The sequence below is a fragment of the Ruditapes philippinarum genome, unplaced genomic scaffold (assembly GCF_026571515.1).
Source record: "Ruditapes philippinarum isolate M1 unplaced genomic scaffold, ASM2657151v2 ctg3237_1_1_1_1, whole genome shotgun sequence".
NCBI lineage: Eukaryota > Metazoa > Mollusca > Bivalvia > Venerida > Veneridae > Ruditapes > Ruditapes philippinarum.
The window spans coordinates 6,679-24,882 of NW_026866022.1; the positions used below are offsets into that span (position 1 = coordinate 6,679).

The window sequence follows — 18,204 nt, forward strand, 5'->3', positions numbered from 1 at the left end:
AACACTGAACAAAATGTTGTTCTTCGTGTTTTATGCATATATTATTGTTATACTGACTCCACTGAACACATCTCTATACTGACTCCACTGAACACATCTCAAACTTTCAGTGGTAATTAAGTACTTGTGAAGATCATTGAGTAATTTAAACTGCCATTACATAAAGTTGTCATTACATAGATATAGCAAAAGCAGGGAAATAATTGATACATGTTTATCATAATGTTGATTTTGACCAAAAATAAATTATTTTCATCAAAGCATGGTGTTTACTAGATAACTCTGTGCTGATATTCTGCAAAAATCATTTAATTGAAAGTTTTCCATCTTAACTTTTTTACCCTTTCATGTTTTTATCAATCATGTTTAAACAATACTTATAACATTGACATTGTGCATATAACACAAGTACTAAGAGGATATTTTTCCGTTTGCGAGAAATATGGAATATATTTTCACGAAATGTGGCATTTTATCATGTTGAGTGAAAATATATACCATATTTCACGAAAAACGAAAAAATAACCTTTTTATTTAATTTCATTATCAAAGAAAATGGTAACCATTGCTACCAACTGCAATTGTACAGCGCGCAGTAATTTATGCGTAAGCACGCGCTGTTTGGCGCTACATTGTGATGTCATGTAAACAACTCTTTAAACGTCTGTACAGCGTTGATTACTGAATTAATGATATTGGTGTTCGGATTAATTTTCTTACCATTTTCTATCATGCTAGATAGTTTTCAAAACAATATTCAAGAAAAAGTTGTTTTGTATTCATCAGATCTTTCAAACAAAACGGCGAAAGAAGTCCCTTAAAATAAATATGAGTTTTGAATCCGCCCACTTTCATATTTATATTTCATATTTATTTTTAAAAAATATGAAATATATTTGACTGATATAGCACCATATTTCATGGGTAAAATTAAATAAATGTATTTATATATAATTAATTCATATTTTGCAGTAATCATCGGAGTGGTCACACCACAAGTCAAGAAGATGTTGCATCATGTGAAGTGAAGGATATATACATGTGTACCAGATGGATGTTAAATTACATTTGTTTGAATAAAACAATCTGACTTGGAAATAATTGTGAAATGTGCAAATTACTATAAGTGTTTGAATTCTTGACGACTAGAGTGCTTTTTTGGATTTGCTAATAAAAACACAAATGCAAATTAAAAGGTCATTTGATTTTATGCAACCATCATTTCAGTAAGTGAATTCCATAGTAATTCCAGAATGTTTCACAGTGAATTCCATAGTAATTCCAGATTTTTTTCAAGGCTTATGACATCTTACTTCAGATTCTATTTTCAACAGCGGAACTTTTTCCAGAGCGGCTCTGGAACATTTTCCAGAGTAACTCCGGAACATTTTCCAGAGTAACTCCGAAACATTTTCCAGAGTTACTCTGGAACATTTTTTCCGGAGTAATATGACATTTTAGCAGAACAATTTCCAGAGTTGCTTTGAAAACTCTGGAACATTTTCATGGAAAACTCTGGAAAAGTTTCATGAAAAAAAGCTCTGGAAATTCATGGAGAAAGTACATGAAAATTCGCGATTTTTTTTTCAGTTTTATTTGAACAACTCCGGAAAACTAGTCCGAATTATCCAGAGTTGGCAATTTCCATGAAAATTCCGGAAGTTTTCATGTAAATTCATGGAAAATGTACGGACGGGAATCCATTCAAAAATAACAAAGTAACAGCCAAAACTAACCTAAAATTTCAATAATTTGACCTTCAAACTCAGGGTCATTAATGAGTGAAGGTCAAGGTCTGTCTGGTTAAATTTAAAGGGCTATCCTTGAAGATTATTATGACCAAGTTTGAAGACAATCCATTAAAAATAACAAAGTTAAAGCCAATTATAGCCAACAAAAATGACAATTTCAATAATTTGACCTTCAAAGTCAAGGTCATTTATAAGTGAAGGTCAAGGTCTGTCTGATTAATATTAAGGGATATCCTTGAAGATTATCATGTTCAAGTTTGAAGACAATCCATTAAAAACTAACAAAACTAGAACTATCACTAAATGTGATAAATACCCCCACAAGACTGCTTCGGAAATGAAGATGTTACTAGTAACAGAATACCTTGTAAAAGAATTAAAACATCGAGTTATGGTAGTGGGCAATGAAAGATAGTTGTGGTTCTTGTATATTGCATTTCCTTTCAATGTGGTTGGCCATTGATGAAGTTTAATTGAATTACTCTGTAATAAGTCAAGAAAGACAAAGAAAAGGAAAAAAGGGCAATAACTCTATAAATACTAAAGATATAGTTATAGTTCTTGTGCACTGCACTTCCTCTTATTGTGCTTGACCATTGTATGAAGTTGTTTTGAATTCAAACCAGTACGTTTTAAGTTATGCTCCGGACATGGAAAAGTATCAAAGGGCAGTAACTCTGTATTTTGTCAAAATGGAGTTATGGCTCTTGTACACTGCACTTCCTTCTAATGTCCTTGACAACTGTATGAAGTTGTATTGAATTCCAAACAGTAGTTTTCAAGTAATGCTCTGGACAAGGAAAAGTAACAAAGGGCAATAACTCTGTAATAAGTCAAGATGGAGTTATGGTTCTTGTGCACTGCACTTCCTCTCAATGTGCTTGACCATTGTATGAAGTTATATTGAATTCCAACAATTAGTCTTCAAGTTATGGTCCGGACAAAAAAATCAATGAAAAAGTAACAAAAGGCAATAACTCTGTAATTACTTTAGATAGAGCTATGGTTCTTGTGCACTGCACTTCCCCTTATTGTGTTTGACAATTGTATGAAGTTCTTTTGAATTCCAACCAGTTGTTTTCAAGTTATGCCCCGGACAAGGAAAAGTAACAAAGGGCAATAACTCTGTAATTTGTCAAGATAGAGTAATGGTTCTTATGCACTGCACTTCCTCTCAATGTGCTTGACCATTGTATGTAGTTATATTGAATTCCAACAATTAGGATTCAAGTTATGGTCCGGACAAAAAAAAGCAATGGAAAAGCAACAAAGGGCAATAACTCTGTAATTACTTTAGATAGAGTTATGGTTCTTGTGCACTGCACTTCCCCTTATTGTGTTGCGTTTTAAGTAAATTGATCAGAAACCGTTTTTACCTACAAGGTCAATATGACCTTGACTTTTGACCCCAAAATCAATAGGTCCTCTGCTGGTCATGACCAATCACCATACCAAGTTTGAAGTTCCTAGGCCTAAGGGTTCTTTAGTTATTGATCGGAAACCGTTTTAACATACAAGGTCAATGTGACCTTGACCTTTGACCCCAAAATCAATAGGGGTCATCTGCTGCTCATGACCAGTCACCATACCAAGTTTGAAGTTCCTAGGCCGAAGCGTTCTTTAGTTAGTGATCAGAAACCGTTTTTACCTACAATGTCAATGTGACCTTGACCTTTGACCCCTTGATCCCAAAATCAATAGGGGTAATCTGCTGGGGCCATCCTTAAAAAAATGTTTGTTTGCAGTAACCCGACCGAGATTTTTGAAGGTGGGTAGGTAGGTCGATTTTTTTTTTTTTTTTTTTTTTTTTTTTTGAACTTTACTCCCAGATAAACATGGAATTTCAAAATGCTGGACAATTTATGCTTGATAATCTGGTAACAAATAATATATTGATAAATGAATCCTAATTAAAAAATACCTACATTTTATTTCTTCTATTTAACCTTTATAAGAACAAAAACAAAGCACAAGGCATAATTTTCTGATTCAAAAAAAATTTTTTTTTATCCAGACCATGAAAAAAACTTTTGAGTAGGGGCAAATTTTGTGAGTCGGTCGCGTTACTGCAAACAAACATTTTTTTAAGGATGGCCTGGTCATGACAAATCACCATACCAAGTTTGAAGTTCCTAGGCCTAAGCCTTCTTAAGTTATTGATCAGAAACCGTTTTACTTACAAGGTCAATGTGACCTTGACCTTTGACCCCTTGACCCAAAACTCAATAGGGGTCATCTGCTGGTCACGACCAATCATCATACAAAGTTTGAAGTTCCTAGGCCTAAGCATTTTTAGTTAATTGATCGGAAACCGTTTTTACCTACAAGGTCAATGTGACCTTGACCTTTGACCCCTTGACCCCAAAATCAATAGGTCATCTGCTGGTCATGACCAATCACCATACCAAGTTTGAAGTTCCTAGGCCTAAGGGTTCTTAAGTTATTGATTGGAAAGCATTTTTACCTACAAGGTCAATGTGACCTTGCCCTTTGACCCCTTAACCCCAATATCAATAGGGGTCATCTGCTGGTCATGACAAATCACCATACCAAGTTTGAAGTTCCTAGGTCTAAGGGTTCTTTAATTATTGAGCGGAAACCGTTTTTACCTAAGAGGTCAATGTGACCTTGACCTTTGACCCCTTGACCCCAAAATCAATAGGGGTCATCTACTGATCATGACCAATCACCATATCAAGTTTGAAGTCCCTAGGCCTAAGGGTTCTTTCGTTATTGATCGGAAACCGATTTTACCTACAAGGTCAATGTGACCTTGACCTTTGACCCCTTAACCCCAAAATCAATAGGGGTCATCTGCTGGTCATAACCAATCACCATACCAAGTTTGAAGTTCCTAGGCCTAAGGGTTCTTTTGTTATTGATCAGAGACCGTTTTTACCCAAGAGGTCAATGTGACCTTGACCTTTGATCCCTTGACCCCAAAATCAATAGGGGTCATCTACTGATCATGACCAATCACCATACTAAGTTTGAAGTTCCTAGGCCTTAAAGTTCTTTAGCTATTGATCGGAAACCGTTTTTGCTTACAAGGTCAATGTGACCTTGACCTTTGACCCCAAAATCAATAGGGGTCATCTACTGATCATGACCAATCACCATACCAAGTTTGAAGTTCCTAGGCCTTAAAGTTCTTTAGCTATTGATCAGAAACCGTTTTTTGCTTACAAGGTCAATGTGACCTTGACCTTTGACCCCAAAAATCAATAGGGGTCATCTACTGATCATGACCAATCACCATTTTTAAGTTTGAAGTTCCTAGGCCTTAAGGTTCTTTAGTTATTGATCGGAAACCGTTTTTTGCTTACAAGGTCAATGTGACCTTGACCTTTGACCCCTTGACCCAAAATCAATAGGGGTCATCTACTGGTCATGACCAATCACCATACCAAGTTTGAAGTTCCTAGGCCTTAAGGTTCTTTAGTTATTGATCGGAAACCGTTTTTGCTTACAAGGTCAATGTGACCTTGACCTTTGACCCCTTGACCCCAAAATCAATAGGGGTCATCTACTGGTCATGACCAATCACCATACCAAGTTTGAAGTTCCTAGGCCTAAGGGTTCTTTAGTTATCACTCGGAAACCATTTGGTCTACGGACCGACAGACCGACAAGTGCAAAGCAATATACCCCCTTTTCTTCGAAATGGGGGCATAAAAATAGAAAAAGTCGAGCTAAAAATGTGGAAAGAAAACATCCAATAAGTTTTATAACTAAACTAGTTCTGTAAGAGAGGTGAAAGCAATAATAGACAAATCAATTCTGTACAAATCTTTATTAAGAAAAGTCACACATTCATACTATAAAATATAATCAAACAAATAGAAAAAGTATTACATCTATAAAATAATAATATAACTAACAAGAGCTGTCCGTAAGACAGCGCGCTCGACTTTTTTATTGCTTGCCAATAAAAAAAGTTTTTGCAGTAAAAGGCAATACAAGAATCTCTGTATTTTTAAAGTGAACAATGGCCATGAGCATTAAGATATTTAGTGAAGAATTATTTTACTGAATTGTGTGATACCCTTGAACACTGCAGCAAAGTTTGAAATGTTTAAGTCAAAACATTGACAGTTAAGGGCCATAATTCAAATAAAATCTTTGACAGAATTACCTTCTCCTGGACATGTTTGGGAATCATGATTGTAAACAAGTATTCCAACTTTCAAATTAATATCTCAAACAGTTCAGTCAAAAAGTGGACTGGTACTAAAAACTTAACCAAGATTCTAAGTCGATAAAAGGCCTTAATTTTTAAAACAAATCCTTGACAGAGTTACCTTCTCTTGCGTACAGATGGGGGTAATGATGTGAAATAGCATTAAAAGTTTCAAAGCAATATCTCAAAGGGTTAAGGCAATAAGTGGATTTTACCCATATTCAATGTATTTTCTAAGTCAAAAAGGGGCATAATTCTGTCAAAAACCTTGACAGAGTTATGTCCTCTTGTCTGTTGATGAAGGTCGTGATGGTAAACAAGTATGGTCAGTTTCAAAGCAATACCTCCAATGGTTTTGAAATAAAGTGAGGTGGTACAAAAAACTTAACCAAGCTCAATACACTTTCTAAGTCAAAAAAGGGCCATAATTCTGTCAAAAACCTTGACAGAGTTATGTACTCTTGTCTGTAGATGGAGGTTATGATGGTGAACAAGTATGGTAAGTTTCAAAGCCATACTTGTAATACTTCTGAAATAAAGTGGGGTGGTACGAAAAACTTAACCAAGGTGTGACGCCAACGCCGACGCCGGGGCGAGTAGGATAGCTCCCCTTTTCATAGAAAAGTCGAGCTAAAAACTAGAAATGTGTCCATAGGACACGGATGCCCCCACACGCCACTGTTCTGTCAATCTTATGACTCTAGGTCAAATATTTTTTGGACTACATGTGCCACAAGTTGAAAACTAAAAATCAACAAAGGGCCATAATTCTGTTAAATTTGGTCGCAGCAAACATTCCTTCCTTTACTACCATCTACACATTAAGGTTGTTAATCCCTGGAAGTTTAAGCAAAATCTGCCATCCGGTTTAAGAGAAGCCAGTTTAAACCACAGGGCTTTTATTTGAACAAACTTGGAAGACACCCATTAGAACATATTTAATGCTAAACATCTAAGGTCTAGCTCGTTGAATTTTTTTAAAAGAAAATTTTAAATTTTTTTTCTATACACATACAGTTAAAAGCAATGACACCCCTGGTTCGTGGCCAATTTTGACCCCAGGGCTTTTATTTGACAAACTTTGAAGACAATCACTAGAAGATGTTTCATGCTTAATATCAAAACTCTAGCTATTTGGGTGTTTTCAAAGAAGATTTTTAATTTTTTGCTATACACATATATTAGGAAAATCAATGTCCCCCCGGGGCAGGGCCAATTTTGATCCCAGGGCTTTTATTTGAAAAAAACTTTGTAGACAGTCACTAGAAGATGTTTCATGCTTAATATCTAAACTCTAGCTATTTGGGTTTTTTCAAAGAAGATTTTTAAGTTTTTACTATACACATCAATAAAATCAATGACCCCCTGTCGGGGCCAATTTTGACCCCAGGTCTTTTATTTGAATAACTTTGTAGACACTTACTAGAAGATGTTTTATGCTTAGTATTTAAACTGTAGCTATTAGGGTTTTTTTTTTAAGAAGATTTTTACGTTTTTGCTATACACATATAAGGAAAATCAATGACCCCCGGGCGGGGCCAATTTTGACCCCATGGCCCTTATTTGAACAAAATTGGTAGACACCCATTAGAACATGCTTCATGATAAATATCTAAGGTCTAGCACTTTGGGTTCTTTAAATGAAAGATTTTTTAAATTTTTACTATATGCATATAAGGAAAATCAATGACCCCCTGGGGCGGGGCCAATTTTAACCCCAGGGCTTTTATTTGAACAAACTTGGTAGGCACCCATTAGAAGATGTTTCATGTTAAATAGCTTAGCTCTAGCTCTTTGGGTTCTTTAAAAGAAGATTTTTTTTAAGTTTTTTACTATATGCATATTGGGAAAGTCAATCAACCCCCTGGGGCAGGGCCAATTTTCACCCCAGGGCTTTTATTTGAACAAACTTGATAGACACTCACTAGAAGATGTTTCATGCTAAATATCTAAGCTCTACTTCTTTGAAGATATTTTAAGTTTTTTCTATCGGTTGCCATGGCAACCAGAGTTCTGCATGGAATTAAATTTCCTAGTACAATTTTTAAAGGTGACCACCAAAGGAACATTCCTGTGAAGTTTGGATGAAATCGGCTAAGTGCTTTATGAGGAGATGTCATTTAAAGAAAAAGTTTACAGACCGACGTACGACGGACAAACGGACGCCGGACGAAAAGCGATCACAAAAGCTCACCCTGTCACTTTGTGACAAGTGAGCTAAAAATACATGTACATGCAGTTTATTAGACAAAATGTTAGTCAACCAATGTTTGAATCTTAAGTAATTTATTAAATTCCAATTCTTCCTATAAAACCAAAATATTTAAGATAAACAAGCAAAGTTCCAAATGAAGTCAATAAAATTGTGCAAATTTCCAAATTAACAAGCAATTATCATAGCATTGCAAGCAATTCATAAGTCCCCTACCGGTTAAAACCCCAGCAACATTCTAAAGGGCCATTGGCTATTCACTAATGTTTCAATTTTTCTCTCTATTTTAAGTATATTTGTTGGAACAGTTCTTTACAAGTGATCACAGGAAACAGTTTTGATGAACAGACAGACAGATGGACTGAAGGACACTCTAAAGTTAATTTTTTAAACATCTCTGTTACCAAAATATAACATTTTTAAAAGCAAAATTCTTAAAGAGGAGGTTACTCTTGAAATAAAGATGCAAGACGTCATACATGCCATACATGATAATGAATGAGTGTTGATAATGAATGTTTATTTTGAATTTTAAGTAAAAGAAAGTTAAAAGAATGAATAAGAAAAATTTAAGGAGATAATTCTGGAAATATGAATGCTAGATTTAAAAACCTTGTCTTAAAAACCAAAATCAAACCAGTCTAAAACTTACATGTTAACATTAAAGATCCTTTAACACAATTTTTTATGGTTTTATTTCATAAATATGATGTTCAAATTGAGATTTATCAATATTGAAAGTTCCAATAAGCATTATTTATTTTCTATAAATTCTTAGTCAAATTTTCCAATAAGAAATGAATGCATATAATTTATTGATTACATATAATGTGCACAAATATATGCAGTACATATTTTACATATTCTTTGATGTTTGAAAATTGTTTTATTTGCATTATTATATACATATATAACTTCTTGTAAGTGTGGTATACACACAGTAATAATATCAATCACAAAACATACAGGATCTTAAACCAAGAGACTAAGTAAAAAAGGGGAGATAAATCAGCCTAAATACTTGACACAGATATGAGTGCTGTTCAGTGATCATTATATATGACCACACATATAGATATGAAGTTTCAAGTTTGTATCTTTAATAGTTTCAGAGATATGCAAAACTTGCATGTAAAACTTAACCAAGAAAAGGAGATTAATTTAGTACAAAAGGAAGCATAATTCAGTCAAAATACATGACAGAGTAATGGATCTTGAGATGTGACCTTGAATTTTGACCCTAAGTACGTGTGTAAAGTTTCAAGTTAATATCTTTGATAGTTCTTAAGACCTTAAACCTTTAACCAAAATTTCTAAGTTAAAAAGGAGCATAATTCTGTAAATATTTTAGGCAGAAATATCCAACTTGTCAATCTGATGTACATTGTTACTAAAAATAAGTATTGTAAGTTTCAATTGAATATCTCAAGCAACAAGATATGTTTGTAAAACATGTATGCCCCCTATCGGCAGCCAATTAGTCATGTGATCAGGTTATTATGCATGACTTCTGACCCAGTGAACAAACAATTAATAAGGGTTATCTAGTATCTACTGGTCATGACTAGTCACAAGGTAATAATTATTGTGACCCCATAGGTTGTGTGCAGCGTGCAGCAATTTAAGTTATTGCAAATCTTACCAAATAATATATGCATACATTTTATGAATCATGTAGGCCTCATTAATGACAGCCAAGTTGCAATATTACATAAGACCTTCAAATGTGTATAACCAAAAGCATTTTTAGTTTAATATTAAAATATCAACCAAGGCAACTTGAGTTGTTGAGTTATTGGTCAGAAACCGTCATTAAGTACAAGGTCAATATGACATTGACCCCTTAACCCCAAAATCAATAGGGGTCATCTACTGGCCATGACCAATCATCATACAAAGTTTGAAGTTCCTAGGCCCAAGGGTTCTTTAGTTATTGATCGGAAACCGTTTTTACATAAGAGGTCAATGTGACCTTGACCTTTGACCCCTTGACCCAAAATCAATAGGGGTCATCTTCTGGTCGTGATCAATCACCATGCCAAGTTTGAAGTTCCTAGGCCAAAGCGTTCTTTAGTTATTGATCAGAAACCGTTTTTACTTACAAGGTCAATGTGACCTTGACCTTTGACCCCTTGACCCAAAACTCAATAGGGGTCATCTGCTGGTCACGACCAACCATCATACAAAGTTTGAAGTTCCTAGGCCTAAGCATTTTTAGTTAATTGATCGGAAACCGTTTTTACCTTAAAGGTCAATGTGACCTTGACCTTTGACCCCTTAACCCCAAATTCAATAGGGGTCATCTGCTGGTCATAACCAATCACCATACTAAGTTTGAAGTTCCTGGGCCTTAAAGTTCTTTAGATATTGATCGGAAACCTTTTTACCTAAGAGGTCAATGTGACCTTGACCTTTGACCCCAAAATCAATAGGGGTCATCTACTGATCATGACCAATCACCATACCAAGTTTGAAGTTCCTAGGCCTTAAGGTTCTTTAGTTATTGATCAGAAAACGTTTTTGCTTACAAGGTCAATGTGACCTTGACCGTTGACCCCTTGACTCCAAAATCAATAAGGGTCATCTACTGGTCATGGCCAATCACCATACAAAGTTTGAAGTTCCTAGGCCGAAGGGTTCTTTAGTTATCACTCGGAAACCATTTGGTCTACGGACCGACGGACAGACAAGTGCAAAGCAATATATCCCCTCTTCTTCGAAGTGGGGGCATAATAATTGAGATATTTGACTTTACAAAAAAATTTAACAAACGCAGACGCTGACGCGACTGCAATAGCTCTCGATATTCTTCGAAAAGTCGAGCTCAAAATTGTAGAAAATTTCATACCAGTCTGTTCAACAATTTTCAACAGTTTTTTTCAAGTTTTAAACAAGATTGCATTTGTGAATAATGCTATGCCACCACGTTAATACATGTACAGCACTAAATAGTAATGTAGGAACAGATTTTTTTTGTTTCTATACAATTGAAGATTGCCATAATGCATAGATCACTGACCTATCTAATTCTTATTATCAGATAAGTGGTTAAATCTATTGTTATTCAAATAAAAGATAAGAGTAGGAATCTATTAATGCAGTTGAGTCTAGTGAATTTGGTGGTGAAGGTCATATTGCACATGGCCAAAATTCCATGACTGTACATCAAAGGACAACACAGAAAGACCTTTTGTCAAAATTTAGGTCAGCTGATATCAAAGTTCACTTCACATCTTAATCTGTGCACATAGTTCAAATATCATAACTGCACATCAAAGGACAAGAAAGTACATGTAGGTAACATCATCAAAATCTAGGTCACCTGATATCAAAGTTCAATTTCACAACTAAAACTGTGCACATAGTCCAAATTTCAAGGCTGTACATCAAAGGACAAGAAAGTAGGTCATTGTCCCCTTGGGCAAGGCAAAATTTTGACCAAAGGGTTTAATTCAAAACAATCTTGATACAGGTCCACCAAACAACATTACATGTCAAATATCTAAGCTGTAGCTTTCTCCAATTCAGAAAACATTTGTTTTAGTTACTGTTTTTACTATGTGTACATAATGAAAATCAATGGCCCCGGGCAGGGCCAATTTCGACACCAGGGGCAAAATTTAAACAACTTTGGTAGAGGACCTATGGCTGATATTATAAAGCATACATCAAAGATCTAAGCCTTGTACCTTCAGACAATAAGATTATCAAATTTTTACTATATGTACATAGTTTCTGAAAATCAATGCGGGGCCAATTTTAACCCCAGGGCTATAATTTGAAAATCTTGCTACAGGTTCACTACACAATGTTTTATGCAAATATCTAACCTCTAGCATTTGTAAATATAGAGAAGATGATTTTTTTTAAAGATTGTTCTATATACATAAAAGGAAAACCTATGACCCCGGGGCAGGCTAATTTTGAGGATAGAGGCAAAATTTAACAAAATTTGGTAGAGTATCTATAGATGATATCATATACTAAATATCAAAGCTTAAAGCCTGGTATCTTCAGACAATAAGATTTTCATTTTTTATTATATGTACATATAATGAAAATCAATGACCCCCTAGGTGGGGCCAATTTTGACCCAAGGGCTATAATTTGAACAATCTTGGTAAAGGTCTACCAGACAACGCCTTATGCAAAATATCTAACCTCTATTCCTTGTGGGTCTTTACAAGAAGTGTTTTTAAATTTATTCTTATAATTCCTTTTGGTTTCCATGGCAACCAGATTTCTGCATGGAATGAAATTCTTTGAACAACTTTGGAAGCCCTACACCCAAGGATCAATCCTGCCAAGTTTGGATGAAATTGGACAAGTTGTTATTCACAAGTAGATTTTTTAAGTTCACTTTATAATCTATAGAACACACAAACAAACATACAAACAAACACACAGGTGAATCGCTATATGCCACGGCATCGCAGATGCTGCGGTGGCATAAAAACATTCACTGAATGTTACTAGAACTATCGCTGAATGCGATTCATACTCCCACCAATGTCCTTGACAGAAGATGACTTGGAAAGGTGGTTAAGAGAATAACTTTAGTGGCACAAATACATATCTATAAAAGGAAATTATCTCTGGTGAAAAAAAAGACTAATTGTTCAGATATTAGTATAAATCATATAAAACAGTTACAAATAACCTTTCATTTTCCCAATGTACTAGACACTTTCTAAGACTATTTTTGACCTTCAAGTGTGGCCTTGACCTTAAGCTGGCACAAGGGTAAGATGGGTTCTGCACATTGCCCAGTTGGGTGAACATTTGAGTAAAGTTTGAAGAAAATCCTTCCATTAGTAAAGAATTTATAGAGCGGACATAAAATATTGTCTAGTATTGATTGTATGTAAATTTAAAGACTTAAAAAGGAGCATAACTTTGTCAAAATGCAATACAGAGTTATGAAACTTGACCTGCATATCTTATTTGTGACACCTCATATATCTTGTAAATTTCAAGCAAATACCTGCGCTAGTTTAATAAATATTCAAGTAAATGTTAAAATTTAAGAACATTTTCTAAGTCAATTTTTGACCTTCAAGTGTGACCTTGACCTTTAGCCAGCACAAAGGTTACATGGATTCTGCACATAACCTTGTTGAGGTGAACATTTGAGTAAAGTTTGAAGAAAATTTTTCCACTAGTATAGGATTTATGGAGCGGACACGACATATTGTCTAATATTTGATAAATGTAAATTTGAAGACTTAAAAAGGGGCAGAACTTTGTTAAAATGCAATACAGAGTTATGAAACTTGACCTGCATATCTTAATTGTGACACTTCATATATATTTTAAGTTTCAAGCAAATACCTTTTCTTGTTTCAGAAATATTCAAATACATGTTAAAATTTAAGAACATTTTCTAAGTCAATTTTTGACCTTCAAGTGTGACCTTGACCTTAAGCCGGCAAAAGGGTAACATGGGTTCTGCACATAACCTTGTAGAGGTGAACATTTGAGTTAAGTTTGAAGAAAATCTTTCAATTAGTGTAGGAGTTACAGAGCGGACACGACATACTGTCTAATATTTCATTGTTTGATATTTGACCTTCAAGTGTGACCTTGACCTTGAGCTGACACATGGGCAACATGGGTTCTGCACATCCCCTTGTTGAGGTGAACATTTGAGCCAAGTTTGAAGAAAATCTTTCAATAAGTGTAGGAGTAACAGAGCGGACACGACATACTGTCCAATATTTGATTGTTTGATATTTGACCTTCAATTGTGACCTTGACCTTGAGCTGACACATGGACAACATAGGTTCTGCACGTCCCCTTGTTGAGGTGAACATTTGAGCCAAGTTTGAAGAAAATCTTTCAATAAGTGTAGGAGTTACAGAGCGGACACGACATACTGTCTAATATTTGACTGTTTGATATTTGACCTTCAATTGTGACCTTGACCTTGAGCTGACACATGGGCAACATGGGTTCTGCACATCCACTTGTTGAGGTGAACATTTGAGCCAAGTTTGAAAAAAATCCTTCAATTGGTATAGGATTTATAGAGCGGGCACAAAAATGGAGACAGACGGACCGACCGACTGACGGACGCGACAAAGCGAATCCATTATAGCCCCCCGTCCACATTTTGTGGTGGGGGTATAATAACATATGTACAGTACAGTGCATTGGTATGACTACTGTTAATGTGTATAAAAAGGGATGTTAAAGGTGTCACTTCTTAGTATGCCATTTGGGAAGCAAAATGATAAATGCATCCAATCTTTACCGTCATTTTACCTTCCCAACTTTATAATATTAGCAACTAGAAATGTGTCATCATGTCACAGATGCCCCCGCATGCAGCCAAAATTTCAGATGTTATAATATTTAGTTCCAAATTTGTTTGCACAAATTATTTTTTTCATTGCGAGTTCAAAGCCCTTAAAACTATTCAATGTTAACACAAACCATTTTTATACAATGTTAGAGGCACTGAAATTTTTCAGTCTTAACCTTTTGTAACTTGCATATTGCATATTTGTAGCCAAAATAATGGCCACATACATTTCCACAAAAGTATGAGTGCTGACACTGAAAATTCAAAATTTTTCCAACATTCAAGAAAGATAAGTTTGTCCAAAATCATTGAACCATGACCAAATTCAAACTTGAACTGCTTATTCCTAAGATGTATCTATATGTCAAATTTAAGTTGAATGTGTACAACCATTGGGGAGATAATGAACGGAAACTTAAAATTTCTATTTTTTTTTCAAAGTTCAAGAGAGATAAGTCTGTCAGCTATCGTCAACCATGACCAAATTCGAAATTGACCAATACATTCTAATGACATATCCATATCTTTATTTTGAGTTGAATATATGTCGGGAAGATAATAAATGGGAAATGAAAACGTCCTTTTTTTCAAAGTTAAAGGGGCATAACTCTGAAAAAAATCATTTAACCATGACAAAATTCAAACTTGACCTGTGCAAATCTTTTGTGGTATCCATATGTCAAATTTGAGTTGAATGTGTAATACCCTAGAGGAAGATAATGAATGGAAATTGAAAATTTCATATTATTTTCAAAGTGAAAGGGACATAACTCTGCCACAAATCATCAAACCATGATCAAATTCCAACTTGACCTGCGCATTTAAAATAACATTTTCTTAGATAAACTCCAAGTTCAAGGGGGAATAATTCTAGAAATAGTCATGCTAGACTTATGAACCTTGTCCGCGCCATGTGTGCAATGATAAGAAATGTATATTTGAAGTTTGAAGTAGATACCTTCAAAAGTAAAGAAGTTATATTTTTAAGCTTAATTCTAAGTTCAAAGGGAGATTATTCTGAATATATTGGTGTAAAGTTATGAATCTTGTCACATAAGATGTGGTTGATGATAAGGAACATATATTTGAAATTGATTCCATAAGAAATGAAAAATTTACAGAAACTAGAACTGTGTCAAAAGGACACGGATGCCCCCACTGACAACATATATATGGTATATAGTGAAAAAATCAACAAAGGGCCATAATTCTGTTAAATTTGGTCGCAGCAAAAATTCCTTCCTTTACTTCCATCTACACAATAAGGTTGTTCATACCTGGAAGTTTAAGAAAAATCTGCCATCTGGTTTAAGAGGAGTTGCGTTCACAAAATTTCTACATGGTATATAAGTAAACTAGAAGTTTTTTGTTCCATGAGCAAATCGACCTATGAAAACTGATTTTTTACATAGCTAAGTGCAATAACTCTATGAATAGTAAAATAAATGTACAAGTATAACTGTTTGGGCTATGTGACACACAAGTTGGGCTATGTGACACAAGACAAAATTGCAAGTATTGAATAAATTCACAAGCAAATCCACAGGTGCACCCCTACATATTATGCTGACAGACATTCCTATAAAGTTTCATGACTGTAGGTCAATTATGTTTTGAGCTACGTGGGGCACAAACTGACAATTGCAAACTATTTGTTAAGTCAAGGAGCAATAATACTCTGACAAAAGTTAAATAATCCACACAAGAAACGCCAGGTGCCCAACTTTACATTGCTTATCAACATTTCAGTAAAGTTTGTTGATACTAGCTCAAGCACATTTAGAGCTTCATGTGACATAACATGAGACTGCAAGAACGCTCTGATGGGCTGATGGACAATGGCAAATTTAAATACCCACCTCCCTTTGAGCAGGGCATATCACTCAATACAATATGAAATCACAAAATTTCATTTACAATTTTCTTTTTTCGTGTCTGTAACTATAAGTATTTAAGAGACATCCATTTCAACTCCTGAATCAGTCAAAACTGCATTACATCCCGACGTAAATTGGCACATTTTTCCATCCGTACAACCAACAGCTCTTAAAATATCACAAATCGGGGTGACAAATGCACAACCCTTCATACCACCTTCCACAATGCCAATAGCAGCTGAATCATGTGTTCCTTCTATCATAACTAATGCACCAGAATCTCCGTATTCTGCGAAAGGGTTCTCTCCAATTTGAACAATTTTCATTTGATTTTTTAGATTAATTCCAAAACCGTTACCTTGTCCTAACATATCCTTACGTACTATTCCTCCGTACAATGCAAAACTTCCTCTTGTTATCCCGGAGCTCATGCCAAATTTGTAAACTTCAGTCCTTCGCTTAAGGTTTGATATTTCACACACTTCACCAGAGTTAAAGCACAATTGATTGCTTGAGTCAAACCCTGAAAATAAAACAAACAAGACTGCATTTGAGAAAAATGTTATGCCACCGCGTTAATAGAACACTAAATAGTAGTGTAGGAACAGATTTTTTTTTGTTTCTATACAATTGAAGATTGTCATAATGCATAGATCCCTGACCTATCTAATTCTTATTATCAGAATAGTGGTTAAATCTATTGTTAATCCAATAAAAGATCAGAGTAGGAATATATCAATGCACTTGAGTCTAGTGAATTTGTTGGTGAAGGTCATTTTTCACACAGCCTGAATTTCATGACTACATCAAAGGACAACACAGTAAGACACTTTGTCAAAATCTAGGTCAGCTGATATCAAAGTTAACTTTACATCTTCATCTGTGCACATGGTTCAAATTTCATCATGGTTCAAATTTCATAGCTGTACATCAAGAAAGTAGGTCACATCATCAAAATCTAGGTCACCTGATATCAAAGTTCAATTTTACAACTTAAACTGCGCACATGGTCAAAATTTCATTGCTGTACATCAAAGGAAAAGAAAGTAGGTCACTGTCCCCTTGGGCAAGGCAACATTTTGACCCAAGGGTTTAATTCAAACAATCTCGATACAGGTCCACCAAACAACATTTCCAGTCAAATATCTAAGCTGTAGCTTTCTCCCATTCAGAAAACATTTGTTTTATTTTCTGCTTTTACTATGTGTACATAATGAGAATCACTGCCCCCGGGCAGGGCCAATTTTGACACCAGGGGAAAAATTTGAACAACTTTGGTAGAGGACCTATAGATGATATTATATAGCAAACTTTAAAGCTCTATGCCTTGTACCTTCAGACACAAATATTTCTTTACTATATGTACATAAAGAAAATCAATGACCCCTCGGGGCAGAACCAATTTTGACCCCAGGGCTATAATTTGAACAATCTTGATAGAGGTTCACTTCGAATAGTCTCATACCACATATTTAACCTATAGCCTTTGTCAAATTCAGGGAAGAAGATTTTTCAAGTTTTTAATTAATACATATAAGGACAACTATCACCTGTGGGGCAGGGCTATTTTAACACTAGGGGCATAATTAAAACAACTTTAGTAGAGGACCTATAGATGATATTATATACCAAACATCAAAGCTCTAAGCCTTTTACCTTCATACAAGAAGATTTTTTAATTTTTTACTATATGTACATAGTGAAAATCAATGACCCCTGGGGGTGGGGCCAATTTTGACCCCAGGGCTATAATTTGTACAATCTTGCTAGAGGTTCACTACACAATGTTTCATGCAATATATCTTAACTCTAGCCTTTGTAAATATAGAGAAGATGATTTTTTAAGTTTTTACTATATACATACAAGGAAAACCTATGA

The 18,204-nt window shown here is 34.9% G+C and overlaps 1 protein-coding gene across 1 annotated transcript in view; it reads right to left on the reverse strand.

The window, feature by feature from the left end:
- Nucleotides 1-5,619: 5,619 nt before the first annotated feature.
- The window catches only part of LOC132731021 (uncharacterized), a 71,089-nt gene continuing 58,504 nt past the window's right edge, over nucleotides 5,620-18,204 (reverse strand). Inside the window, exon 7 of the mRNA XM_060717121.1 lies at nucleotides 5,620-16,848. Coding sequence (XP_060573104.1) covers nucleotides 16,400-16,848 — 449 coding nt within the window. The 3' untranslated portion in view covers nucleotides 5,620-16,399. The remainder of the gene's footprint in view (nucleotides 16,849-18,204) is intronic.